General features: G+C 43.1%; 1 protein-coding gene across 1 annotated transcript; it reads right to left on the bottom strand.

Annotated features, from left to right (window-relative positions):
* On the bottom strand, positions 1-26,708 carry LOC141134126 (extracellular calcium-sensing receptor-like). The gene is made up of 7 exons (XM_073623711.1): positions 26,704-26,708; positions 22,481-22,693; positions 20,005-20,296; positions 17,351-18,172; positions 5,969-6,196; positions 3,786-3,909; positions 1-911 (listed from the first exon to the last, which is right to left on the bottom strand). Exons 1-7 carry the CDS (start codon positions 26,706-26,708, stop codon positions 1-3), a joined length of 2,595 nt encoding a protein of 864 aa, XP_073479812.1.
* Positions 26,709-27,253: the final 545 nt, after the last annotated feature.

Genomic DNA, 27,253 nt, shown 5'->3' with positions numbered 1-27,253 from the left:
CTATTCCCGGCCTCTGTCTTTCCCCATAAGATGTTCTTTGGAGTTTATTTCTGGTCGAAACAGGATGATGAAACATTTAGGAAAAAACATACAGACCACTAGAGCCCAGCTTGATGACTGTATTGCAAAGATTTCCATGGCTACAGTGTACTTTCCTTTTGAGCTGAGAGATGCCGGGATGTAGGAAATCCAGACACTTAAGAAGGCCAACATGCTGAAAGTGATAAACTTGGCCTCATTGAAGTTATTGGGGAGTCTTCTGGCCAAGAATGCAGCAACAAAACTGATGGAGGCCAAGAGGCCAAGATATCCCAGCATGCTCCAAAAGGCCGTGGGTGAGTTCTCATGGCATTCAACAACTATGATTTCAGGTTGTGTTTCTGTGTTATTTTGAGGGAATGGTGGAGCAGCCACCACCCAAATACTGCAAAGAAGAAACTGTAGAAGAGAACCGGTGACAATCACTATATAAGACACATAAGGACTGGTCCATCTCTTTAGGTTGCTTCCTGGTTTGGTGGCCATAAAGGCACACACTACCATTATAGTTTTGGCCAAGATACAGGAGACACAGAGAGCAAAGGCCATTCCGAAGGCAGCCTGGCGCAGAAGGCACTTCACAGGCTCAGGATAACCAATGAAAGTCAAAGAACAGAGAAAGCAGAGTGACAGGGACAATAACAGAATACAACTTACAGAATAATTATTGGCTTTGACTATTGGTGTGGTCTTGTAACGAAGGAAAAGTTTAAAAATGGAAATTGGGATCATGGAAGAGGAAAGGCTTGTGGCCATCAAAGTTATTCCCAACGGCTCACTGTATGAAAGATACTCAATGGGTTTTGGAATACATTGATCTTTTTTTGTATTCGGCCACATATCCCATGGACACTTGGAACAATCTATGGCATCTGAAGATGGAGAATAATTATAAATATGCTGTCAAAACAAGTCAGAGCTTAAACATATTAAGTGCACCTGTCATTTCAGGTAGACATCCTATAGTTATTGTTCAATAAAAAAATAATCCAGGAAGTGAGAAGGAGCGATAGCACTACCCTCCCTCTCACCTCCCATGGTAAAGTGCACAGCAGGTCTTGTGACTCTTGGTCACCCCACAGCAGCTAACCCACAAGAGCTGTTGACATATTCCATCACAATATACAAGTGATGACAGATGTCAACAGTGCATGTACTCATACACAAGTATCAGAACTCTGCCTTCCCCGTCATCTAGCTGCTGCTCTCTTTCTTCTCCCCAGGTCCTACACTAGTCACTCGCAAACTGCACAATGTTCTCATATATTAGCAGTGACTGCTACTAGGCTCTTGACTGATCTCATGCAAAAATGACAGTGATATTGCTTTTGCGAGATGGTACCGTTTTATGGGAGATTAGGCTTTAAATGCCTTCTGTGAATGTATGGTATCAATTTTGTCAAGTGCCTAGAAGTGACTGCAAAAGCCTAAAGCTAAAAAATTATGCCTTACGCCAGAGGCGGCGCTTGGCTACCAGCGCTCAACCACTCATGGATTATTGTAAAACCAATGATATTAATGAGAATAAATTGTTACTGTTAATATGACATACAATAAACAATGATGATAACTAAAAGAAAGGGGGGGGGGGATAAGCGGGTAGCCCTTATAACGAGACAAAGGAAAGGGGTGCTGCTGTCAGCGTGGAGAAGGGACTCCATTTGTGAAAACAAATGTGGGCAAGGGGGGAGGAGAGACAGTGTAACCACTCTAGTGTAGTAAGTTCCAAAAAGGTTTTACTTGGATGTAAGTAAAAATCTAAGTAAAAAGGTTTTACTTAGATAAAAATTGTATACTCACAAAAGTGAATGAAAGACACAGCTGAGGAAGAGGAAGGTCCCTCCAAATGCGTCCTGTGACCCTGGACAACAGGTGGACATCACCATCCATGGCCTATGACTCTGGGAGTGAGGAAGCCGAGACATACCGTGCTAGCCGGGCAGTCTGAGCAGTTTCCCTGAGCAGCCGGTAGCACAGCAAGCTACACTGTCTATAGCAGTCTATCCATCCATCCAGCTGCATGTGTATAGGACTGTGTCTCCACAACAGGCTCATCCTCCACTTGGTTTTTACATGTGTGTCTTTCATTCACTTCTGTGAGTATCACCTTTTTAGAACTTACTACACTAGAGTGGTTGTGCTGTCTCCCCCCCCCCCCCACAAGTGCCTAGAAGTAACCACTACAATTGTTTGGCAGCATTGTGCAGAAGGCCGGTGACCAGTCACCAGTGACCATGTAGGCGACAGAAGGCCAGGGGAGAATGGAGGAGGATGACAGCTACTTAAGTGGGCAGGCTTAAAGCTGAGGAGGGTCCCCTGGCAGAGCAGCTTTGAGGCCAATGTCAGCATAGTACCATGTTGCTTCTAGAATGTATCACCAGATAGGTAAGAGGGGTGACAAACAACAGCTAAACAGGAAATGGTGAAACCAGACATTAGATTACTTCATGGTTGAGCTCAAAGTAAAAGATATATTTCCCCAGGTGGTGAGGTTGTTGCATGGATGATCAGGGACCAACATTAAAATGAAAAAAAAAAGGAGAAAATGCCTTGTAGGAAACACAATAGGGAATACAAATTGTATCAGGGGAAAAGAGGTAAAAATGAAACACACGCACTAGCTAACAAACTCTAACATTAGCAGTTTAAATTGGCTAATATTGCCATTTAAAGAGGAATGCATGTTGTCACAGGGGGTTATTCAGCCATATCCCTCTGGGTGGAAATGGAGCCTGAGGCTATAAAAAGGACAGTCATTTGGGGGAGAATGCAGTGTTTGAGGACCAGGCAGAGAGAGAAAAGAGCTTTGGGATTTAGGTGCTCCAGAGGCTTTTTCAGCAGAGGGAGCTAAGTAGGATCAGTCCACATAAGACAATAACATAGACTAATGCCGCGTACACACGAGCGGAGTTTCCGTCAGAGTAGACTCTGACGGTCTTTCCGACGGAGTTCCGCTGAAACGGATTTGCCTACACACGATCACACAAAAGTCCGATAGTCTAGAACATGATGACATACGACGGGACTAGAAAAAGGAAGTTCAATAGCCAGTAGCCAATAGCTGCCCTTGCGTCATTTTTGGTCCATCGGACTAGCATACAGACAAACGGTTTTCTGGATAGGAATTGAGTCCGTCGGAAAGATTTGAAACATGTTCTATTTCTAGGTCCATCAGAATTTTCGAAAAAAAAAAAAAGATCTGATGAAGCCCACACACGATCGGAATTTCCGACGGAATGATTCCGTCGGACCTTTTCTGACGGAAAGTCCGGTCGTGTGTACACGGCATTAGTGAGCTATGTATGAAAACCAACAATCTGACAGCCAAAACTTAGAGTTGAGAAGATCCCACTATACTTCATTTCATAAGAAAAAAGAATATGAAGTGAATGAGGAAAAAAAGAGCAAAAATCTCACCACTGACTATTCTTAATGGAACAACTGTCCCTACTGGAACATACCATTATATCAACTGTTCCTACCATAAAGCTTTCCATTCCCACCCACTTTTTATACAGTGACAATGATCCACAGGACAAATATTGAGGATACATCACTAAGCATAGGAAACCAGACAAAAAAAAAAACCTTACAAAGGTTCTAATCCTCTTTCACTTTATCAAAAACAAAACTACATTTTGACCAGGATGGCATTTTAAAACCAAAGAGAATAAAGGGACAAATGTACAGTGTGTGCCTTTTCTGCAACTAAATTGCTTTTTTGTTTTTTTCATGAATCTACTTACCTGTGTTATTAGAGATCTCGCCTTGTGGACAAGGAACACATTCAAAGCAGCATATAGGCTCTCCTCTGTGGGATGCCTTCCTGAACCCTGGCAAGCAGCTAACACTACAAACAGAGACTGGGACCTGGGAAGAATATAGGAATGGATTCAAATTTATTGTAGTACAAAGGGATAAGAAGTTTGGTAATAGCTCGACTAGATAGAGAACATTTTAGAACATGATGGAAATTTGTTGCATGAGGCTAACCATAGACAGTGTAGAGCTCACCAGTGAGTTCAGTCCATGCCAGATATGTTGTTTCAGGGCTTATTGGCTCACTTTTATTTAAAACGAACAAAAGGAAAATCCAAAAAAACAAACAGTTACCCTCGCAGGAGTTCCCACCCTCACTGCAGCAAGTTTAAGTAAATTACCTTAGCCTCCTGGCTTTGTTTTACAGCTGCTCAAGTCTCAGGCTTAGACCATTTATTTGGTCCCACAGACCAACTCACTCTTAGCACTGTTGTGCTCTCGTGCAACCTCTACAAGTAACACTCAGCTCTATCTTGCAGCTCCCTGTTGCTCTGGACCTCAGGCTTAGGTGTTCCATTACAGACTACATGTGCACCAAACAGACAAGTACGCCCCATCGCAGCCTCACAAACTTCTTGGGAGGGTGGAATCCCAAATTGCTGCTATGCCTTTGATTATAACAGGTGCTGCTATGCCCTTGATTATACTCAGCCTGCTGGTCTCTGGCAAGAACTGAACTCAGGATTTGTGGCTTCTTCCCAACCAATCTCTTGCTCTTCAAAACCTCCAAGATCCAAACCTCCAAGCTCCAGACCCTGATCGGGGAATTACTAAACCTGAAGAAAACCAAAAGCTTAGTTTTCTCCGCTCTAAATAGAATTCTGGAGCCCCTTACTCTGCTCACTCCGAGATCCAAATTCAATCCAGCTAATCCAGTAGCAGGGCCTCACATTGTTCAGCTAAAATAACCACAGACACAAGGACAAGAGTATGGACCTGGCACCAAACCATAGGTGCAAAATGATTTTATAGTGAACTAAAAATGTAAATAAAAAAACCTTAGATTTTTAGCTCTGTCCCTGTAACTTTCTATTGTGATCTCTAACTCTGACCCTTACAAATCTACAGGACCTATTCTAAACTATGATTCATGCCTCTTTGCGTAAGCAGTGTGAGCCAACTTAAAATGTATGAAACGTTAACCATGAGCTTCTCTTATTTGCCTCCTTTTGGTCTTGTTATATCTGTTCGATAAAAAAAAAATAAAAGAATAAAAAAGGTTGATTCTGTCAGAAATCTTGTGGGAGCTTCCGGTGCTCTCTGACCCTGCAGATTGTTTTCTGTTAGCATTGTTCTCATTGCTCTCTGGACTAAATAACACCTGCTTCCTATGTTATGGAGATGAGGAGAGAAAAAAAATGTTCTGTAGTCCTAATACACTTGTAGGCAGGTGCAGTCTACTTTCTCCACTGCAGGTGGCATCTCCCGCAGTGGCACTGCAGTTGGAGAGGAAGTCAGGAGGAACAGGGTTTCTCTATGGTTTGCTGGCTCACTTGGGAAGCTATCCCATTAGATGCTGCTGCCCCATGTGACTCTGGTGGCCATGTTGGGTCAGGCAGAGCCTTTTTAAGGCTCTGGCTCCCAGGTTTGGCACATATTTGCTAGTTGGTAGAGTAGAGACAGTTACCCCATCTGGTTGGGACAGAACTAGCGGCAGCGAAAGGTTCCTAACAAGAAGGGAAAGCTTAGGGCTTGCAACTCCTCTAGACACCTGCCCACACGAGGGCCAGACCGCATTCTTCCCATCTCTACAGGGGATATCAGTTCAACTAGATTGGTTGGGCTGCCTTACCACTGGGTTATTTGTGAACTGTTTCTGCTTTATTTAAATACGAGTCCTTTCACTGCACTGGAGTATGTTATTCCCGCCGCACAGCGCTACACCCCATCTACACACTCCTCCTTGGGTCCCAGTGCACTCAACAAAATTAGCCTTTTCAAATATTCTACCTTACTAAAAATAAAAAATGTATGAAAATAAGTTGAAGAATGATTTGATGCACCGGTATTCACTTCTACTGATGCCTATGTGTAGACCTGTTCCAACACCATTGTAATTTATGTCATTATAGTCACAAAAACAGATTTAATAGCAGATGTATGGATTTACCTCCTGTCTGCCATTTGGCCACCGCACTGAACTTGCATTTATGGAGAAGGTTTTTCCAGATGAGGCCACACTGTCGTAGTTTCCAACCTTTACCTGGACCATGGCACTCTCTTGGTTCTTTTGCCAATTCACAACATCATATGCAGCTGGTGGATCCCCATTCTCATCAAAGAAAACTTCTCTCTTGTCACTTAGTTCAACCCGTACTTTCTTCAAGTAGTGCAAAAGCTGTACAGATAGCAACAACCCAGCAACAGAGTTACCTTAAATTTAATCAACAAACAAAATGTGTGTATAGTGTAACTTAAAACTTAAAATTAATTAGCTTTTGGGAGCTTACAGTATTCAAACCAAAGAAAGACCAATAAGAGTTAATTTGGGATTGATTGCTACCGGGGATGAACAAACTTCCAGGTACTTGCACAATACAAATGCATAAGGTCCTGTATTATGAATAAGCAAATGATGGAGGTTCAAGTTTATTACAGCTTTTGATATTTGCCATAATGTTTGTTACCTCATAAAATAAAAATATTAATTTTTGTTGTAATATGTGGACCAAAGGATCCCATGGGCAATGTGGTCCCCTTTTGGGAAAATAGTCATTTTTCAATTTCTACTAAAAGATTGTGAAAGAAAATCTCTAATATTAATAATAAAGAGGCCAACATTGGCCTCCTTCTAAAACAGCTAATTGGCTGGCCATTATGGTGATCTGGCTTTCTACGTCACTTTCTTACTATAAAATAGGGACGTGAGAACTACTGTACATGTTCATAAGATTGGCATAACACCAAGGTCAGCACTGACTGCCTATGTCATTTTCTTATTTGTAGAAATATCCCTGAATGAATTTAAAAAAAAGATTGAGTTTCAAAAAGTGAAATTAATGGTGTAAATGAAATGTGTCCCCATTCTGTAGAACCTGCCATAGGCTCTCCAAGGATTGGAGCTGGAGTTCATGTCTACTGTTGTATACATTTGCAAATAGGGGTAGGGGTTGGGTTTGCAGACTTAAAAATGCCACCACCAATCAGTTATTTGCTGGGTCATCGGTTTCCAAGATCTTGGTGCTCATAGATCATGCCACGCTTTAGGGCTTGTATGTATTGTGTTTGATATGTTTATTTCCAACTTTAGGAGCTAGGTTAGTGTTAGGGATTTAATTAAGGCTTAAATTAATGTCAAGGGATAAGGGTTAAAGTCTTCCCACTCGTCAATCTGTAAATTAAAATTTGAAAGATTGCGAAAGATGCCCATCACTGGGATCCATCAGTTAACACTGTATCCTTGTTGCATTTCAAATTAATTTCATATGCAAAAATACAGACACTACCGCTCTACATGTTTCGCTTCGAATTAGCTTCTTCAGGAGATTCTAGAGTGCTGTATGAATTGATTGCTAAAGAAATATAATAAAGAGGACAAAAAAATAGAAATAATGACATAAAGTTAGAAATGGAGCTGTTGCATCTATCATGATCCATCAGTTAACACTGTGTGTGGGTAGTGACTCTTAATCCCAGCTGTCAATGACAGCTCAGGTCTCCATTATTGACTGTGAACCAATCAGAGTGCTTCCTGATCATGTGATCACTATGTCAGCTATGACATAGTGATTGATGTCATGCAAGCTGGAGGCTTTATCGATAAAATAAGTCTCTAGCCTGCAGATGCCCCTTTAGTCTGAAGTTGGCAGTGTTCCTCTGTATAACCGCTTCAGCCCCGGAAGAATTTAGCCCCTTCCTGACCAGAGCGTTTTTTGCGATTCGGCACTGCGTCATTTTAACTGACAAATGTGCGGTCAGGCGATGTTGTACCCAAAACAAAATTGACGTCCTTTTTTTCCCACAAATAATAGGATTTTTTAAAACAGCTTACCTGTAAAATCCTTTTCTTTCGAAGGACATCACGGGACACAGAGCCACAGTAATTACTGATGGGTTATATAGGTATCACTGGTGATTGGACACTGGCACACCCTATCAGGAAGTTCAACCCCCTATATAATCCCTCCCCCTTGCAGGGATACCTCAGTTTTGTAGCCAAGCAATATAGTGTATTAGAAGAGGGGTGGGACCTCTGTGTCCCGTGATGTCCTTCGAAAGAAAAGGATTTTACAGGTAAGCTGTTTTAAAAAATCCTATTTTCTTTCTCGAACATCACGGGACACAGAGCCACAGTAATTACTGATGGGATGTCCCAGAGCAATGCTACCTGAGGGGGGGGAACCACGACCAAGTAGGGTGCAATCAGACCTGAGGACCCTGTACCGCTGCCTGCAGCACACTACGCCCAAAGGCGATATCCTCATGCCTTCTCACATCCACCTGATAGAATCTGGTGAATGTATGAACTGAAGACCAGGTTGCGGCCTTGCAGATTTGAGCCATAGAGGCCCGGTGATGCACTGCCCAAGAAGCACCAATAGCCCTTGTGGAATGTGCCCTGATCTGAAACGGAGGAATCTTCTGTTTCAAACCGTAAGCTTGAATGATCAACTGTCGAATCCATTTAGAAATGGTAGCTTTTGACGCTGCCTGTCCTCTATTGGGACCCTCTGGCAGCACAAACAAAACATCCGTCTTGCGGATCTGAGTAGTTGCCCCTAGATAGGCCTTAACTGCTCTTACTACATCCAACGAATGTAGAGATCTCTCTTCCGGAGAACAGGGATCTGGAAAAAGGAAGGTAGAACAATGTCTTGGTTTAAATGAAAATCAGAAACCACCTTCGGTAAAAAACTAGGATGAGGGCGTAGCACCACTCTATCCTTGTGTATAATCAAATAAGGCTCCTTACAGGAAAGAGCTGCTAATTCTGATACTCTTCTAGCAGAAGAGATGGCCACCAGAAAAATTAATTTCCTTGTCAACAAGACCAAAGGAATCTGACTTATTGGTTCAAAAGGCCGTTTCTGTAACACAGCCAGGACCAAATTCAAGTCCCAGGGGTTTAGGGGCGCTTTAACCGGAGGATTAAGACGCATCACCCCCTGCATAAAGTTTCGGACCAAAGAATGCGAAGCAAGTGGCCGCTGAAATAATACTGATAAAGCAGAGACCTGGCCCTTGATGGTACTCAAGGCCAGCTTCATCTCTAATCCCATCTGTAGAAAATCAAGGATTCTACCTATGACATATTTCCTGGGATGCCAACCTCTGGATTCACACCAGGTTATAGAAGCCTTCCAGACTCTATGATAAATCATCCTGGAAGCTGGCTTCCTTGCATTAATCAAGGTAGATATGACAGGACCTGAGAGCCCACGGCTCTTCAGAACGTGGGTCTCAATAGCCAAACCGTCAAATTTAGCGTTTGTAAGGCAGGATGGAACACTGGACCTTGAAATAACAGGTCTGGGCGTTCCGGTAGTGTCCACGGGGAACCTACCGTCATCCTTACTATTTCTGCATACCAAGTCCTTCTGGGCCAAGCGGGGGCCACCAGAAGTACCGACTTCCTTTCCTGCCTGATCCTGCGAAGGAGTCGTGGTAGTAGCAGAATAGGCGGGAATGCGTAAATCAGTGAGAACCGATGCCACGGAATCACCAACGCATCCGTCCCGCATGCAAGAGGATCTTTTGTCCTTGCCACAAATCTGTCTATCTTTTTGTTGAATCGGGATGCAAAGAGATCTACATCTGGAACCCCCCATCTTTGGCATATGGCCCAAAAGACGTCGGGATGCAGAGACCATTCCCCTGGAAGTAACTGCTGGCGACTTAGATAGTCCGCCTGCCAATTCTCTATTCCCGGGATGAAAACTGCCGATATGCATGGCACATGCATCTCTGCCCAGACTAAGATCTGGTTCACCTCTTTTTGAGCAGCTCGGCTCCGGGTGCCTCCCTGATGATTGACATAAGCCACTGCTGTGGCATTGTCGGACTGGATCCTGACCGGACAACCCTGTAGCCTGATAGTCCAGGCTTTTAGAGCTAGATGTATCGCCCGGATCTCCAGAATGTTGATGGGTAAGGTCCTCTCTGTCTTGGACCATACTCCTTGGACCGCAGCCTGTTCCAGAACTGCTCCCCAACCTGACAGACTGGCATCTGTTGTTACCACCGTCCAGGTAACCGGTAGAAAGGATTTCCCCTTCTGCAGGTTTTCGGGTATGAGCCACCAATTGAGGCTGTGACGCACCGCATGCGACAGGTGCATCGGAAAGTCTAATGCCTGAACCTTCTTGTTCCAGGTCGACAGAATACTGTGTTGCAGCATTCTTGAGTGAAACTGAGCATAGGGAACTGCTTCGAATGAAGACACCATCTTCCCTAGTAGCCTCATACAAAGGCGGACTGAGGGACCCTTCTTGGTCCTTACTGTCAGAATCAGCTCTCTCAAAGCAGTGATCTTTGCCTGGGGTAGAAATATTTTCTCCTGGCTTGTATGTATAATCAGACCTAAATATTCCAGTCTTCTTACTGGTTTTAGGAAAGACTTTTCTAAGTTGAGGATCCAACCCAGGTGTTCTAGATACCTGACCGTGGTCCTCAAGTTTCCATTCAAAGAGGCTACCGACCGGTCTATCAAGAGCAGGTCGTCTAGGTATGCTATGACAGCTATACCCTGAGCTCTTAATCTGGCCAGAGGAGGAGCCAAGATCTTTGTGAACACTCGAGGTGCAGTGGCTATCCCAAAGGGCAGAGCCATAAACTGGAAATGGCGCCCTCCTACCTCGAAGCGCAGAAACTTCTGATGAGCAGGAAAAATGGGCACATGCAGATATGCATCTCTGATGTCTATTGATGCCAGAAATTCTCCTCCCTGCAGGGTGGGAACTACTGTTCGAATTGATTCCATGCGGAAGGATTGAATCCTTAGGAATCGGTTCAGATCCCTTAAGTCCAAAATGGGCCTGACATCCCCATTTGGCTTTTGGACCGTAAAAAGGTTGGAATAGAAGCCCAATCCCTGGTCCTTTGCGGGAACTATCATAATGACCTCCTGCGACAAAAGTCGCTCTAACGCTAGAAGGAGCGACTGCTTCTTCTCTGGGTCTCTGGGAACATTTGATCTGAGGAACCGAGGAGAAGGGAATTCCTGAAACTCCAGCTTGTACCCTAAGGTTACTGTGGAGACTACCCATCTGTCCTGGAAGTCCTCCTGCCAGAGCTCTGAGAATTGTCGCAGTCTTCCCCCCACTCGAGTGAGCGGGGGCGCCCCCTCATGCAGAGGTCTTAGTGTTTTGCCTAGTAGGCTTCTTTCCCCAGGACTTCTTTTGTCCCTGGGGTTGACTCTTGTCTCTGGACCCTGATGGAGGCGGCCGTCGAGACTGCCTGGAGGCTGAAGCCCCCGGCGCTGGGGAAAGAGTCCGTTTGAAAGAGGGACGCTTACTCTTCTTCTTGACAGGTAAGAGAGTGCTTTTCCCACAAGAGATTCTCTTGATATAGTTATCCAAGTCCTCTCCAAACAACCTTGCACCACGAAATGGAAACCCAGCCAGTAGCTTCTTACATGGTGCTTCGGCTGACCAATTTTTCAACCATAGGATTCTACGTATATGCACCAACCCCAGTGAAAGACGGGAGGTTTGCACGATAGAATCTCTAATGGCGTCAACCACAAAGCATAAGGCCGCTGGAAGGTTAGCAAACCCCTGGGCCTGCTGTTCAGGTAATACTTTGATGACCTGCTTAACATGGTCTCTTAAGTATTGACAGACTCCAATCGCTGCTATTGCAGGTTGGGCCACTGATCCTGCTAAGGAGAAAACATCCTTCAATAGGGATTCCATCCTTTTATCTACAGGATCCCTGAGCATCTGAGCATTGTCTACAGGACAAGTCAGGCTATTATTTATGGAGGAAATGGCGGCATCAATAGCTGGTATTCCCCACATTTTAATAAACCTTTCTTCCATCGGATAAAGTGTTGAAAACTTTCTCGGCGGAAAAAAACGTTTGTCTGGGTGATCCCACTCAGAATAAATAAGCTTTTCAAGTAAAGTATGAACAGGAAAAGCATGTGCTGCTTGGAAAGGTTTCAGTGACCCCAAAGCAGAAGAGGATTCTTTAGCAGTTTCAGGTATGGGCAACTTAAATGTGGAGCGGACCAATCCAGTGAGGATCTGCACTAAGACTTTCTCCTCTTGGGAAGTCGCAGAGGGTCCCTCTCCACCTGAATCCTCCGAAGAGGAATCATCCATCCCATCCCGATCCTCTGAAAGGGATTCATCTCCTTTATCCCAGAGCTCCTCTGTCTGAGGGTCTTGGGGAACAGAGGAAAGCCTAGTGCGTTTTCTTCCACTGAGTGAAGACGTAATCACGGCCATTAATCTTTCCTCTAGACCATTAATGGTTGAGGAAAAAACCTCTTGTGTAATATATACAGGGGCTGAAGTGCCAGAAGCAGGTGTAGCCCCTGACCCCGATGGCTCTCCCTGGCTAGCCGTCCCTGGCCCATCTTTAGGGGGGAAGGATGCTGCCGACAGGGGGCCCTCAGAACCTGAACGAGATCCCCTAGTGTCTCTGGTTCCTGGGGTGCTTGAACCTCTTCTACCCATAGTGCAAAGCAACAAGGTGTGAGGTATACAAATGAACACTGTCCGCTGAGCGATGTAGTCTGGCTAAAAGCCTTGCTACCCAATGCTCAGTCTGGTGTTACTTCAGTAAATGCTGCCTAGGAGAATGCCTGTGTCCCACCTTACATGCGACCGTCAGCTCTGTGTCTCTCAGAAGGCTGAGTGCACCTGTACAGAGTGCCTTTAATAGCCTGCAGCTGGCCTGAGTGGGAGTCTAAACACACTGTGCTGACATCCCGCCCCCTCCTCTACCGCCCCCCCCCCCCCTCGAGTTTTGAAAAAAACGAGCGCTTCCCGCACTGCCGACTCTCCTGTCATGCTCTGGAGAAAAGGCTGGGGATGGGGGGGGGAAGGAGGGAGACTGGTAACAAGATTTGCCTGAACGGCTATCTTCAGAGATGGTGGCCATTAGGCCACAGAGCCCGGGTGGTATAACCACTTTCTAGACCCCTGTGGCCCCTCTCTAGCCTGGGGGGGGAACATTCAAACATGAGAAATCCCCCCATCCACCTTACCTGCTTGCAGCCTGCTTGATACGCTGGGACATACACAGCGATTACAACACCTGAGACAGACATTCAGCATGTGTAGGTTTGTGCTCTTGGCAGCCCCCGGTGGTCACAATAGGCATAGCATGCATTTACCTTAAAGGAGAAAAGCCACTAGAACTCAAAAATTCTGTGGAATCTCCTCTTACCTTATCCAGCCGCAGGGTGCCGTTTACACAGACCCAATCTTCACCTCTCACGGTGGGCTCCGTTTGAAAAAACCGTCAGAGACTGGGGCCCCCATCAGTAGGGGGATCCAACAGTTCTGGGACCGTAAAGCACCTCGCCAGAAATTAGGAAGTTTAAAGCCATTTTCTGATCTGCGGGGTCCAGCTCTCTAAAAAGAGAAGCATTACGGGTAAAACCTCGTTTCTTCGGACACGAGGCCCGGGTACCATTCAATTCGGCCATGAAAAGACACTTTGAATGGATCCGGTTCGCCTGGCTTGCCCCAGTATAGGATCTTAGGATATTCCCTTTGGAGCTCAGCACAGGACATCTTTACACGTCCATCACCTAAGACACTGGCGTAAAAACTGAGGTATCCCTGCAAGGGGGAGGGATTATATAGGGGGTTGAACTTCCTGATAGGGTGTGCCAGTGTCCAATCACCAGTGATACCTATATAACCCATCAGTAATTACTGTGGCTCTGTGTCCCGTGATGTTCGAGAAAGAAATAGCTTTCTTTTGGTGGTATTTGATCGCCTCTGTGGTTTTTATTTTTTTGCGCTATAAACAAAAGAAGAGCGACAATTTTGAAAAAAACACAATATTTTGTACTTTTTGCTATAATAAATATCCCCATTTTTTTTTTTTAAAAAGCCAATTTTTTCTCGGTTTAGGTCGATATGTATTCTTCTGCATATTTTTGGTAAAAAAAATCACAATAAGCGTATATTGATTGGTTTGCGCAAAAGTTATAGCAAAATAGGGGATAGATTTATAGCATTTTTATTATTATTATTTTTTTAGTAGTAATGGCGGCGAGCTGCGATTTTTATCATGACTGCGACATTATGGCAGACACATCGGACAATTTTGACACATTTTTGGAACCATTGGCATTAATACAGCGATCAGTGCGATTAAAAATGCATTGATTACTGTAAAAAATGTCACTGGCAGTGAAGGGGTTAATAATAGGGGGCAGTGAAGGGGTTAACTGTGTTCCCTGCTACGTGATTCTAACTGAAGGGGGAGGGACTAACTACAGGAAGTGACAGATCGTGGTTCCTAGCCAATAGGAACACACGATCTGTCGCTCCTGTCAGAACAGAACAGGGAAGTGTGTGTTTACACACACTCGTCCCTGTTCTGTGTCTCCTGGTCACGATCGCTCATGGCTGGCGGTCATCGCGACCGTCAGCCGCTAGCATCGGCACCCCCCGCTATGCGCAGGGGAGCTAACCTGCCGCAGTATAACTGTGGCGGCTGGTCCGGAAGCAGTTAATAATGTAATTGTTCGAGGCATATGGACGATGATAAATTTGGCCTGGGCATTTAGGTGTCAATGACCTCTGATCACAAAAGGGTTAATGTTAGAACTGTGGTTTATAAGTGTAGCGGGTGTCTCACTCTATAACCTGCAAATCTGGCCAAGCTGGCCGAAACAATGTACACAGGTTTTCCAGCTGGAGTTTGGGAGAGCTGTCTGCTAGCAGCTGTAAGGGGGATTTTTCACCTCCTTCTTCCTGTTTTCACTGACTGAGTTAATGTAATATGAGCTGGCACACACAAAGCTCCACATTCAGTGGCCTCTCTTGTGCCCCTATTGGCCTGGAAGAGGAAAACCAATTAAGGGCACAGTTACAACAGCCAATGGAAGAGATTGTACTGAACTGAGGAGAGAGCAGCAATTAATTCTTAGACATGCATTTCCCACACAAAAATGGCCCCATAGACCGGTATACAGGGAGAAATACAAATCCCAGCAGGCTTTGCTGACAGGAAAGTAAAAGACTCCATTTTGTGTCCTGAGGTAGAGTTCAGTCAGCGACGAGAGAGTAAAGAGATCAGACCCGAGGGAGAGATGCTGTCTCTCAGATGATCTCCCTGCGCGATTCAGACCTCCACCGCAAGTTGGGACATCCAGCCTGAGAGAGGGGGATCCCAGGTGAATATTGAGGTGCATCTCCACCAACGGTGAGCTGTTCCAGCATGTGTGGACCGGTCAGGTCACCATGAAAGCCTGCCTGTTCAAGGACATTCTCTAGGGCCCTGTTGACAGGAATTGGTGAGAGCGCATTTCTGCCCATCTGCAGGGAACAAAGACACTGCACTACAGAAAAAGTTATTTGAACACTGTATGCAGACATCATTGCTGGTAGTCATCTTGCTGACACTTCTAGTACTACAGGGATAAAGGATAAGGCTATCCATTTCTGGGACACTGTATACAGACATCATTGTCCTCTCAGCTTGTTGCACAAAATCCTGTCTGTTTCACTTGATAATCTGGGCCAGTTATATTGTTTGCCCTGCTATCCAGGAGTTAAAGTGCACCAACGAAAGTGGCTAGCTGAAGACACCAAATCTTATCTTTTCTTCAAAAAGTACTGAAGCTGTTAGTTCCATACAGATCCACACACATATTCAGGGCTCTGCATATGTATTGGGTGTGCAGGACAGTTTATCTATGAAGTTAAACCATTGTTTATTGACTTGAATAGGTGTGTAAAGTTGGGCCTGTGGTGTCAGGGGAAAGTAGAGAGAGGCTAATTTGAAGGGCAATATTGTGTTTTATTTACCATTTAAGTGTGGCTCTGCTCTTGGGGACATTCTAGTGTTTGGAATCCCCTGAAAGCAGCTTGAGAGCTATATTGCTCTTAAATCTCAGATATTGCTCTCTATGTTAATTACTCGAATATATCTTGTTACTGTCTGTTACTCTTTTCCACAGAAATATTGCAGTAAAGACAATTTCTGTGTTTTATTATAACGTGTGTGTTTCTCATTGGTTACTGCACTTACACTATTGCCAGGTGTGCCAGAGGGGGCTGAGACTGTTATTGGGGTTGAAAGGCAGAGTAACGGACTGAACTAACTTAACTGCTGGCCGACCAGCCGCCGCAGTTTTTCTGCACCAGAATAGCACGGCTGGGAGAAACGGCGCTACCTTACGTCTCTTCACCTATTGGCCAATAGGGGGGATCCCGAAGCGTGTGCCCGGAGCCGATGCGAGTGCCCGGCGGGTGCGATGACTGCTGGGCACCTGCGCTCGCTCGTGACAGAGCAAGAACCGGGATCTGTGTATGTAAACACACAAATCCCGGTTCTTTCAGGGGAGTAGAGACAGATCGTGTGTTCATACTAAGTATGAACACTGATCTCTCTCTTCTCCTAGACATTCCCATCCCCCCTACAGTTAGGACACACCTAGGGAACACAGTTAACCCATTGATCGCCCCCTAGTGTTAACACCTTCCCTGCCAGTGACATTTATACAGTAATCAGTGCATTTTTATAGCACTGATCGCTGTATAATTGTCAATGGTCCCAAAAATGTGTCAAAAGTGTCCAATTTGTCCGTCACAATATTGCAGTCCCGATAAAAATCGCAGATCGCCGCCATTACTAGTAAAAAAAAATAAATAATAATAAAAATTCCATAAATCTATCCCCTATTTTGTAGACGCTATAACTTTTGCGCAAATCAATCTACGTCAACCAATCAATATACGTTTATTGCAATTTTTATTACCAAAAATATGTAGAAGAATACATATCGGCCTAAACTGAGGAAAAAATTAGCTTTTTTTAAAAAAAAATTGGGGATATTTATTATAGCAAAAAGTACAAAATATTGTGTTTTTTTTTTTTATCAAATTGTCGCTCTTTTTTTGTTTATAGTGCAAGAAATAAAAACTGCAGATATGATCAAATATCACCAAAAGAAAGCTCTATTTGTGGGAGAAAAAGGACGTCAAATTTGTTTGGGTACAACAATGCATGACCGCTCAAATGTCAATAAAAGCGACGCAGTGCCGTATCACAAAAAATTGCCTGGTCATTGAGCAGCCAAATCTTCCGGGGCTGGAGTGGTTAAGCAGCTCCTGTGGGTATTTTAATGTTTAACTGGATATATCTGTAAGGGTTAGGTTAACTGTTAGGATTATGGTAAGCCTGGGGGTGAGTGTTAAAGATTAGATAAAGGATTTTGTTATCCAAATATTAATTATAACACAAGCAAAAACATGAAATTAACTATTTGTTTAAATGCAGTATAAGGACAATGAATATTTATCTCCTAAATTTGCATGGATTGCATATGTATTATCAAACTCATATTTGGACAGTCTTTTACCTGCCATGTTTTAAATTTTCCGATATCTGCACACGTTCCCCTTGAAAAGGACCCTTCCTCATCTTTGCAAAACATAAGGTCATCAAGAGCTTTAGCTATAACATAGACAGCAGTGTAAATATTGTAAGATGCTCTCAGGCTTGACACATCATTATAAAGATTATGGATGCTATTAAGGTCTTCATCTCCGGTACATGCATTTAATGCATTCCTTGATCCATTAACCATCTTTTGGTCAGGTAACGTGCATCCAAAAGCTTCTTTCCAAAAAATATTGACCCAAGAAGCACCTGGAGTATTGTATGGGTCAATATTGTTAAGATAGCTTTGGAAGCCTGGGATCTTTGAGCTGCGGAATGCAAAACCAATTGTTCCCAACAAGATGGAAGAATATTTATCTATTGAGAGTACGTTTGAAATAGACCAAGCTTCGCTAGCTACAAGGACTTTCCCAGTTGTGTTAAGTTTCAAAAGTTCAACAAGTAAAGGAATAAGATAGACATCCGTAGAGAAAACCACCACAACTTTAGCTGTTGAGGTCTTAATAACCTTGGCAATATTATGGATGTTTCTATAATAGGTCTGTATATACTCTATGAATGCCACACAAGCTCCAGATTTTGCTATTTGTTGCTTAAGGATCTTAATGCCCTCTTGGCCATAATCATTGTCAGCGGCAACCAAACCTATCCATGTCCATCCAAAATGCGTGACCATCTGTGCCAGTCCCTGAGACTGGAAAGCATCGCTTGGAACGGTCCTGAAGAAGGAAGGGAACTTTGCCCTGTTGCTTAGAAGAGAACTGGTTGAAAAATAGCTTATCTGTTGGGTGAAAAGGTGCAAGCCAATTATCATAGTTAATAAAATATTTGATAGTGAATTTTTATAATGTTGTTATGGAGGAAAAATGTAAACATATGAAGGGTGGTCACGATGAGGATACGAGACCACTTATGGTGTAGTAATTATATGTTCAAAAATATTTCCAAAAGAAGTATGATTGAGAAAAAAGTTGTACTTGAATAGCAATCTGGATCTTCTGCAGGTGGAGAATATATCTGTCTCTACTCGTGTTTTTCAATATTGGGAAGCTGGGTTTTTTTACTTTCCTAGATGCCCCAATTAAATGGTCTTGATCTTGGACTGGTTTGTGTGTGCTAAAAAAAGATCTACTATAATAGGTATGAGTGTCAAAGTTCCTTTAAAGGACTATGTAATGAATAATGATCATTTTTTTGACTGCATTCCAGACAAACTTAGCAAAAAATATATGTTTACAAATTGATCTGAATTAATAGCATTTAATACGGAAAACAAAATAAGCAAACTCTTTGTTAGGAATACAATCAATGTGAAGAAAAGTAATATTATACAGTCCTTTTTTAAAGAGCCATCATTGCCATCTTCTTCACTGCACTTTAAATTCAGAGTCTTCTCTCTTCTGTCATTGGGAGCCACTGATGATGTAACTCTTGAGCATGTGCAATGGCAGCTGTATTGCACCAGCACCTGTCTACACTCTTGGCATCTGACAGATGGCAAATATGAACCCAGAGTATACATTGAACTATGCATGTGCTGCTAAATAGGTGCAGTTAATACTCACTTCTGTAGGTGGTACTTGACTTGAGCGGCAATACAGAAGGGAAGGAAGTTGGGAGGAACTTGATTCTTCTATAACTTCCTGAGTCATTGGCAGAGCAGCTGTGTGTTTGGATGCTGGTGCCCTGCGTGATCCCAGCAAACATTTCGGGTGAGGGCAGTACTTATATAAGGCATGCCCCTCGGCTTGGTGCACATTCTGCAATGGGACAGGTTCCCCATCTGTCAGGGACAGTATCTAGTGTTAGGGAGAGGTTCTGGAGGACAGGGACTACATGATTATGTTGCTGTCCACTTAGGAAACCTCCTAGTTTTGTTGGATCACCCAGGCCCCTTTCCTGATCGCCCTCATTGGAATTTCTGTGTCACCCCAGCCTGCTGCACCTTGCTCATAGGCAGTGTACAAAAAATTGGGGACAACGTTTTTAGGCAGAAGAAACATGCAAAGTCTCTTCTACTAAAATGTTCTACCTCCTAGCTACTTTTTTTTCAAGCTTTAGTATGGCCCTTATGTCTAAAATCTGAACATTACCTTTAGAAAGATACTTTTGTAAGAGAATATTCCAATACTTCAAGTTTTGTCCTTCTTGAAGTATGCCACAGAGTGAGCTGCCTAAATTTGTCCCTATGTAAAACTAGTAAAAATGTACTGTTCTTTGAAGTCACTTGACCTGATTTGCTTTAATTTCCAATAATTCTGTAATTCTTTTCAGCTAGTGTTGCGGACACCAGACATCCCTGCCAAACAACACAGCCAAGCCTGTGAGTACCACAGCAGCAGTGACAGCACAGTTTGGTAAAGAGAACACCCCCAGCCTGCTGATTGGACAAGCAAAGGAGCAGCAGAACTGTGATAAGTCATTATATTAGTTTAATAAAATAAACAATTAATGCACATAAACCAACGTTCCCTAAGGTTACTAGTGAATTTAACTGCATTGAAAACACATAGAGGCTCTGATTGGCCATTGTTTGACTAATGGCAAAACCTGGATCCAGCCTGTATCCCAGATACTTTAGTTTCCTCAACTCTAATGGCTTATGTATCTTACCTGTGGGTATCTATACAACCCCAAAATGTGAGCCATGAGAATGGAGTATGTGGACATTGAATGGCCGATGACGGCAGCCAGTGGTGGACGGTCTTGACAGCAATAGTTGGGTACGACCCAATCGTTACCCGTCATCATCCACAGAGTGCTCTCTAGCTCCCTCTGCAGTACAGTGCAGGAATCATAAGCATAGAAGCCCAAAGTGATATTGGGGAGAAGTTTGACGCTTTGGTTGATCTCGTCAACAGCAAACCGCATAGCCTGCAACAGCTGATACTGTTCAAAGAGGAACCTGAAAATGAAGAATGAAACAAGTGTAAGAAAATAAAACCCAACTTTTTCGTTAATTGTAATATTTCAACAGCTGGAGCATATCACTATCAAACAGTAATAACACAAACCAAAAACATACAAAAACAATAAAAAGGTGTATGGTATAACCCAGACTGGTAGAGGGAGAGGCAGCACTAGGAGCCAATCAAGTGTGCTGTGTGCACATAGGCTCCCAATAAACCAGAAAGAATGATAAAAGAACAAATTGATGACCTCGTTAATCAACTGCTGCTCTTTCATTGTCCAATCACTGTCCAGGAAGGTTACTGTATTGCTTTATCTGCAAGAAAGGAAAGTCAGATATCCAATGCTATTTGGTAGTGCTAGGTGAGTCTCAAAACAGCTCTCATATACAGGAAAATGGGGTATGGCTGGAGAAACTTCACAGGATACGGCACCTCATCCCAAAGTGTCAAATTCGAAATGTAGAGGTATAGGGGGATTATAACGGTGCCAAAAAATGCAAGTAGATAGATATATTAAAAATATACAAAAACACTTTATTGAAGTATATTAACACATAACATAGACAGTGGATATACAGGTCTAGAATCTTAAAAGAGGTGCAATACACAATTAGATTGTAAAAAAACAATACAGTCAGATAGGCCTGATGGTGAGGGCCTCCAAAACAGGTAATCAATTCCTACATGTTTTGCCAAAGCATTGGCTTCCTCAGGGAAGTGATATAGGCCTGTGCCAACATTGAAGGTTTCTACATGAAAACAAATGAATAAACAATGAGAAACATTGTACAAAAATTATACAAGACATGTGGTACATGCTTGGATCGCTGGGTTTTCTTTCCCACTCTGGGAGTATCGTCATGTCACACACTCATTCAGTTTTTTATCTATTATACTATGTTATTTGTGTCTTGTATAATTGGAGGCCCTCACCATCAGACTTATCCGACTGTATTGTTTTTTACAATCTAATTGTGTATTTCACCTCTTTTAAGATTCTAGACCTGTATATCCCCTGTCTATGTTATGTGTTAATATACTTCAATAAAGTGTTTTTGTATATTTTTAGTATATCTATTTACCTGCATTTATTTGCACCGTTATAATCCCCCTATACCTCTACATTTCAAAGCTCTCATATACAGTAGGTATTTAATTGGTGTATTTAGCTGATTGCATGGAGTACAACTTTAACAATGGGCACTGTTTAGCTTTTTGGTGTTATGTTTGCATTGGCTGGCAAGATAACCTCCCAGGTTCTCTGGTTTGTAGGTGGCATACTGCATACTATGGCTTCTCTTATGCTCCATAGTGAAGTGGTGTGTAGTTCTTTGGACCACCTTTTTACAAGTTCTGTATTACAGAAAGCAAAGTGAAAGATGCCAAACACCAGGACCCAAGTTGAGGGACTTTGAGCTGGTGTCAATGGGTAAATGCATTTGACACCAGTTTGAGATGCTTTAGAGATCTTTCAGAGTTTAGTGACAGATGTATCGACCAGTAGCTGATTCTTTTTGACCTGCGCTTGATCTGTTTCTAAATTGCATCAACCTGCAGTTGACCTTATTCTGACTTGCACAGATCCTGCTTCTAAGTTGCATCAATTTGCAGCAGACCTCCTTCTGACCTGCATGTGACCTGCTTCTAAGTTGTACCAACCTGCAGTCGACCTCATGCTGACCTACCCTTAACCTTCTTCTAAACTGCATCAAACTTCAGCTGACTTCCTTTCGACCTGCACTTGACCTGCTTCACCTGCTTCTAATTTGCAGCAACCTGCAGTTGACCTCTTTCTCATTCTGCATTTAACCTGTTTCGAGGTTGCATCAACCTGCAGCTAACCTCCTTCTGATTTGCACTTAACCTGTTTCTAAGTTGCATCCACCTGCTGTTGACCTTTTCCTAATCGATGAGCTGCTTTCATATAACTGTTGACTTGTATTGGGAGAAAAGAAGTTCTGATGTGAACAAACACTCAAGTGGTGGACCCATAACACAACGTGCACTGGGGCACCAGGTACCTTCTGCCCAAGCTGTAATTGTGTATCTCATGTGATAGAATCACTTAAGAGTTAATTTCCATGCAATGGTAATAAATAATTATGGAACCACAGAATGGTGTGAGATTCCTTACCCAGCCTCACAACCATACACAGAACTTCTATGACTTGTCTTACATTGTGCAAACATCTGCGGGGGGTTTCTCTTGAAAGGTGACTTCTCGGTAAATAGGGTTGATGTGGAGGGGAATCACAGCCCCAATGAGAACATCCCCAGGTACCAGTATCCCGCTGGGAGGCAAGCCTGTCGGGTTATCATCTGAGTACGAGATCGGGACATTGTACAAGACAACAAGGTGCCAGAGCGTTTGGTATAAATGGGGCATCAACCTGCACAAAGAAAAAACCTGATTATTTTTCAAATATGTTATTTAGCAATTAGATGTCAATCTGGTCTTTTATTTGGCCCCCAAAAATAAATAATTATATAATTATATATCCAAAACCTTCCCTGTATTTGCGCATGGATGGAAATCCACATGTGCATGTGCAGATGTGCCTATGGGCTCTGCCAAGACCTAATGGCAGGGCAGAGCTTATGGGCACATCTGCACGTGTGCCATAATGGTGGAGTCCGAGGTGAGGGTGGAGCCGCCGGGAAGATGGACTAAAATTCCACTTTAAATTAAGGCAATAATTTGCATATCTAGAGCCCATTTTACATTGCTTGTAACTTTCTGTGTGCCTTTTTTTTAAAATATTAGCCATTTTGGTGGTTAAACATTAGACCCAATTGAAATGGGAGCACTGCAGTCGCGCTAATAGATGGCCTGATTCTCATTTTGCCAATTTTGGCTGACCCAGCACATGTTATGCAGAGTTATGCATGGGCGGCAGAAATGCAACCCAAAAATCAGCAAACAGGCCGTCATTTTTAATAACGAATCTTCTAGATAAATGCATTCATATCGGCTTGTAAATATTTTTTTCCAACATGTTTGACATTATTGGAAGGGGCTGGGCATGACCCAGCTGTCTTGGTCCATGCTGGAACCAATGACAGAATGCATAGAAGGTTGTGGCTCATTAAGAATCAATTTAAAGAACTAGGCTGCAAGTTGAAGGACCTTCAAGGTGATATTCTCTGAAATATTGCCAGTGCCATGCGCAACACAGGAGAGACAGGGGAGTTTAGAGATCTGAATGCATGGCTAAAGACCTAGTGCAAGAGGGAAGGATTTGGGTTTTTTAGAGCATGGAGTGGACTTTTCATTGGGGTGCAACCTATCTGCTTAAGATGGCTTTCACCTAAATGGAAGGGGGTCTCCTGTACTAGGGGAGAGGTTTATGGGAAGGCTGGAGGAGTATTTAAACTAAGACTGAGGGTGTAGGGTGAATTTGGTTTTAATGGGGCAGACAGGTCCGACAGGGGTCAATCCCTAATGGTGGGTGGAAAAGGGGAAGATGGGGGAGGGGTATGACAGTTGATAAGAAGGTTCCTGTGTTACAAACAACCATGGGAAAGGGTACTATTTGTACTACAAAAAAAAAAAGCAAAATACAAAATGTGACAATAAATTAAAGCGTTTGTTCACGAATGCCAGAAGTTTACCAAGCAGAGTTGGAGCCTTGGTATTGGTATTGCTGAATCTTGGCTTCATTCTCCACATGACTGGGCTAATAATATTCCTGGCTATGCTCTCTTTCAGAGAGACAGGGTAAAACGGAAAGGTGGTGGTCTCTGTCTCTATGTGAGAAGTGATCTCAAAGCGACTGTGAAAGAGGACCTAGTTGATGAAGGGTGCGATAAGAAGCTGAAGCAGTATGGGTGGTCAACAGTGTCAAAGGAGTTAGTCAATCGTTAGTGAGTTTAGTTGGGCAGTTTCTGTGGCGTTCTACAAGTGAAATCCAGACTGTAGGGGCTCAAGAAGGTTGTTTTCAGTGAGGTAGAAGGTCAGAAATGTTTCCTAAAATTTAGTAGGAAATGGGAGCAAGGAAATAGGTCTTAAGTTGTTCAGGCTGGTGAGGTACAGTGAAAGCTTTTCACGTATGAGATTGGTTTGTGCATGCTTTAAAAGCAAGGTGAAGGTGCCAGTAGAGAGGGAGAGATTGAAGATGTGAGTGAGAGAACATAGGATAGAGGAAGAGGTTGACCATAGTAGCTGCGACCATAGTAGTTTTCTGTAGTACCCTGGTCAAAAGAGGAAAGTATTGAATGTGCTGTTAGACAGCGTATGTTATGCTGGGTGTACAGTGATGTCCTCACAAAATGCATAAATCTTGTTTTTGAAGTGATTGGTGATCTCTTGGGCAGGGACAGAGTTAGTGGGTAGAGGTGGTGGGGGACAAAGTAGAAAGGTAACGTTAGAGAAAAGCTGATGAGGACTTGATGGCAGAGTATTAATTAGAGTGACAAAATATTTTTTTTTTAGCAGCATGGAGGCAGGAGTTCTATTTTAGGAGGGCAGATTTGTATAGGGTAAAGTCTTGCAGAAATTTCATTTTACACCACAGTCACTCAAGAGCATGACTCTGTCTCTTGAGATTTCTGGTGTTGGCAGTTTACTGAGGTTGTAATGGTCAGGGCCTGATTTTGTGTGTAGTTAAAGGAGCAAGTTAGAGGAGCAAGGGTGTCCAATGAGGATGAGAGTGAACTGTTGTGGACAGAAATTGCCAGGTTAGAGAAGAAAATTGGGTCAGATTTTGTCATAGAGGTGGTCAGTAGCAGATAATAATTAAGAAAAATGAAAAGACCCCCTGTCACCCTGCCTACACACAAGTATGTATGTGTATGTATATGGAGAGACCAGGAGAAGATGGGAGCACCAGGGATGAGCTAGAGCGGTAACTGTGCAGCACTGGAGGGCTCAGTTTAAAAGATAAGTCTGTCATAATGTTCTAGTATGTGGTACATACTAGCACAGTATGTCATATTATGTCACTGGTACGACCAGACAGACAGAGAGGGGAGGGGGGAGGAGGACAGGGGAGACACAGGAGACAGATAGCAGGGCTGCGGATGAAGGAATCACATAAACTGACCACGGTGTCAGGGCCCAGCAGCCATGATATACCGTGGTCAGTTTGCAGAGGGGAGGACATAGCCAAGCAGGATCAGCCAGGTTTTTAGGTGTTACAGGGGGCCAAATGACACAGCACAAGCACTGTGCTGTACAACATGCTTTAAGGGAACAGAAAGTTTTTTTTGTTTTTTTTGGGTTAACAAACGCTTTAAAAATATGATGCTTAATATTATTGTAAATTTTATTTTAACTTTTATCCTAAGCACTGGTCCCTACTATTATTATTATATTATACAGGATTTATATAGCACCAACAGTTTGAGCAGCACTTTACAACATGAGGGCAGACAGTACAGTTACAATACAATTCAATACAGGAGGAATCAGAAGGCCCTGCTCCTTCGAGCTTACAATCTAGGAGGGAGGGTCAAGTGATACAAAAGGTAATAACTGTGGGGGATGAGCTGATGGAGAAGATAAAAGTACAGTTGTTAGGTGGGGGCAGGATATGCTTCTCTGAATAGGAGGGTTTTCAGGGATCATCTAAAAGCAAAAAGTAGGAGATAGTTGGACAGATTGGGGTAGAGAGTTCCTTAGGATAGGAAAGGCTTGTGAAAAGTCCTGGAGGAGAGCATGGGAGGAGGTGACGAGGGGGCTAGAGAGCAGGAGGTCTTGGGAGGAACGAAGAGAACGATTTGGTGGGTATTTTGGTACTAGGCTAGTATTGTAGCTGGGGGCCGGGGATTTGGATGGCTTTGTAAGTTGTTGTTAGTATTTTGAATTCTATTTGTTGGGTAGCGGAAGCCAATGGAGGGATTAACAGAGAAGGGTGGAGGACACTAAATAGTTGGTAAGGTGAATGAATCTGGCAGCAGCATTCATAATGGACTGACTAGTCTGACTATGCTGACAGATCTCCCCCTCCCTGTCCTTGATTTACACATGCTTTGTGTTAAGATCAATACACCTAAAGTTGATATAGCCAGCTGCTACAGATGGTTAGCAGGGAAACCTCCAACAAAATTTTACTATAGGGCCCCATTATTCATAGGTATCTCCCTGCAGGCAACGGAGCTGACCTACTAAGGGCAAACAGGCTGTTAAATTTGCAAGGTAAAATACAAGAGAATTTGCTCAAGATTTTGGCAAAGAACACCCAATCACACACAAGGAAAGCAAAAAAAAAACAAAACAGCATTTTGGCTTGAACATCGCTGGATGATGGAAGTCAGAAGAGCTTCATGTCATTCAGTAAGCTTTGGGGCAACTTCCCTTGGAAAGTGAATAGTCTTTTGCCTTTAGTAAATCAACCTCAATGAGACTTTGGAACAGACCTAAAATTAAATAAAATAAGTTCTTATCTTCCTATGCACCTACCTCATTCTGTCTCCCTATACCGCATACACTGCCTGTCCTTTATATAAGATTCATACAGGCAAACAATATCACCCCCTCCCTCTCCTAATTACAGTCCATTGTGGTTACCTCAGATTGTCAGATAATTAACAATAAGGCCCATGTGCATTTTGCAGCATGGGGACACATAATAACTCAACATCTTAAATAAATAATGCAGATGTAATCTTTTGAATGACAAAGCCTAAATATCCATATAACAATCCGGCACACATTCAGATTATAAATGTGACTATGGGTTAAAGGAAAATGTAACTGGATTTGAATCGTTATTTTCCTTTTTTTTTTTAAAGCGGAACTAAACTTTCTCAATCAAGATGAACTACTTTTAATCCTTATGCTCCTAGCGTTTGTAAAAAGATAAGGAAGTATATTATATTTACTCGCTTTAAACTTTTTTTTTAATTTCTTCAGTTTGGTCCTGGTTTCTGGCCTAGGCCAAAATGATGTCATACATCCCAGGAGTCCTCATGGGTATTTTGCTTTCTTCCATCTGAAGAAGGGGAGGAGG

The sequence above is a fragment of the Aquarana catesbeiana genome, linkage group LG03, assembly GCF_042186555.1.
Source record: "Aquarana catesbeiana isolate 2022-GZ linkage group LG03, ASM4218655v1, whole genome shotgun sequence".
Taxonomy (NCBI): Eukaryota; Metazoa; Chordata; class Amphibia; order Anura; family Ranidae; genus Aquarana; species Aquarana catesbeiana.
This window is presented reverse-complemented; position numbering and strand designations above follow the sequence as displayed.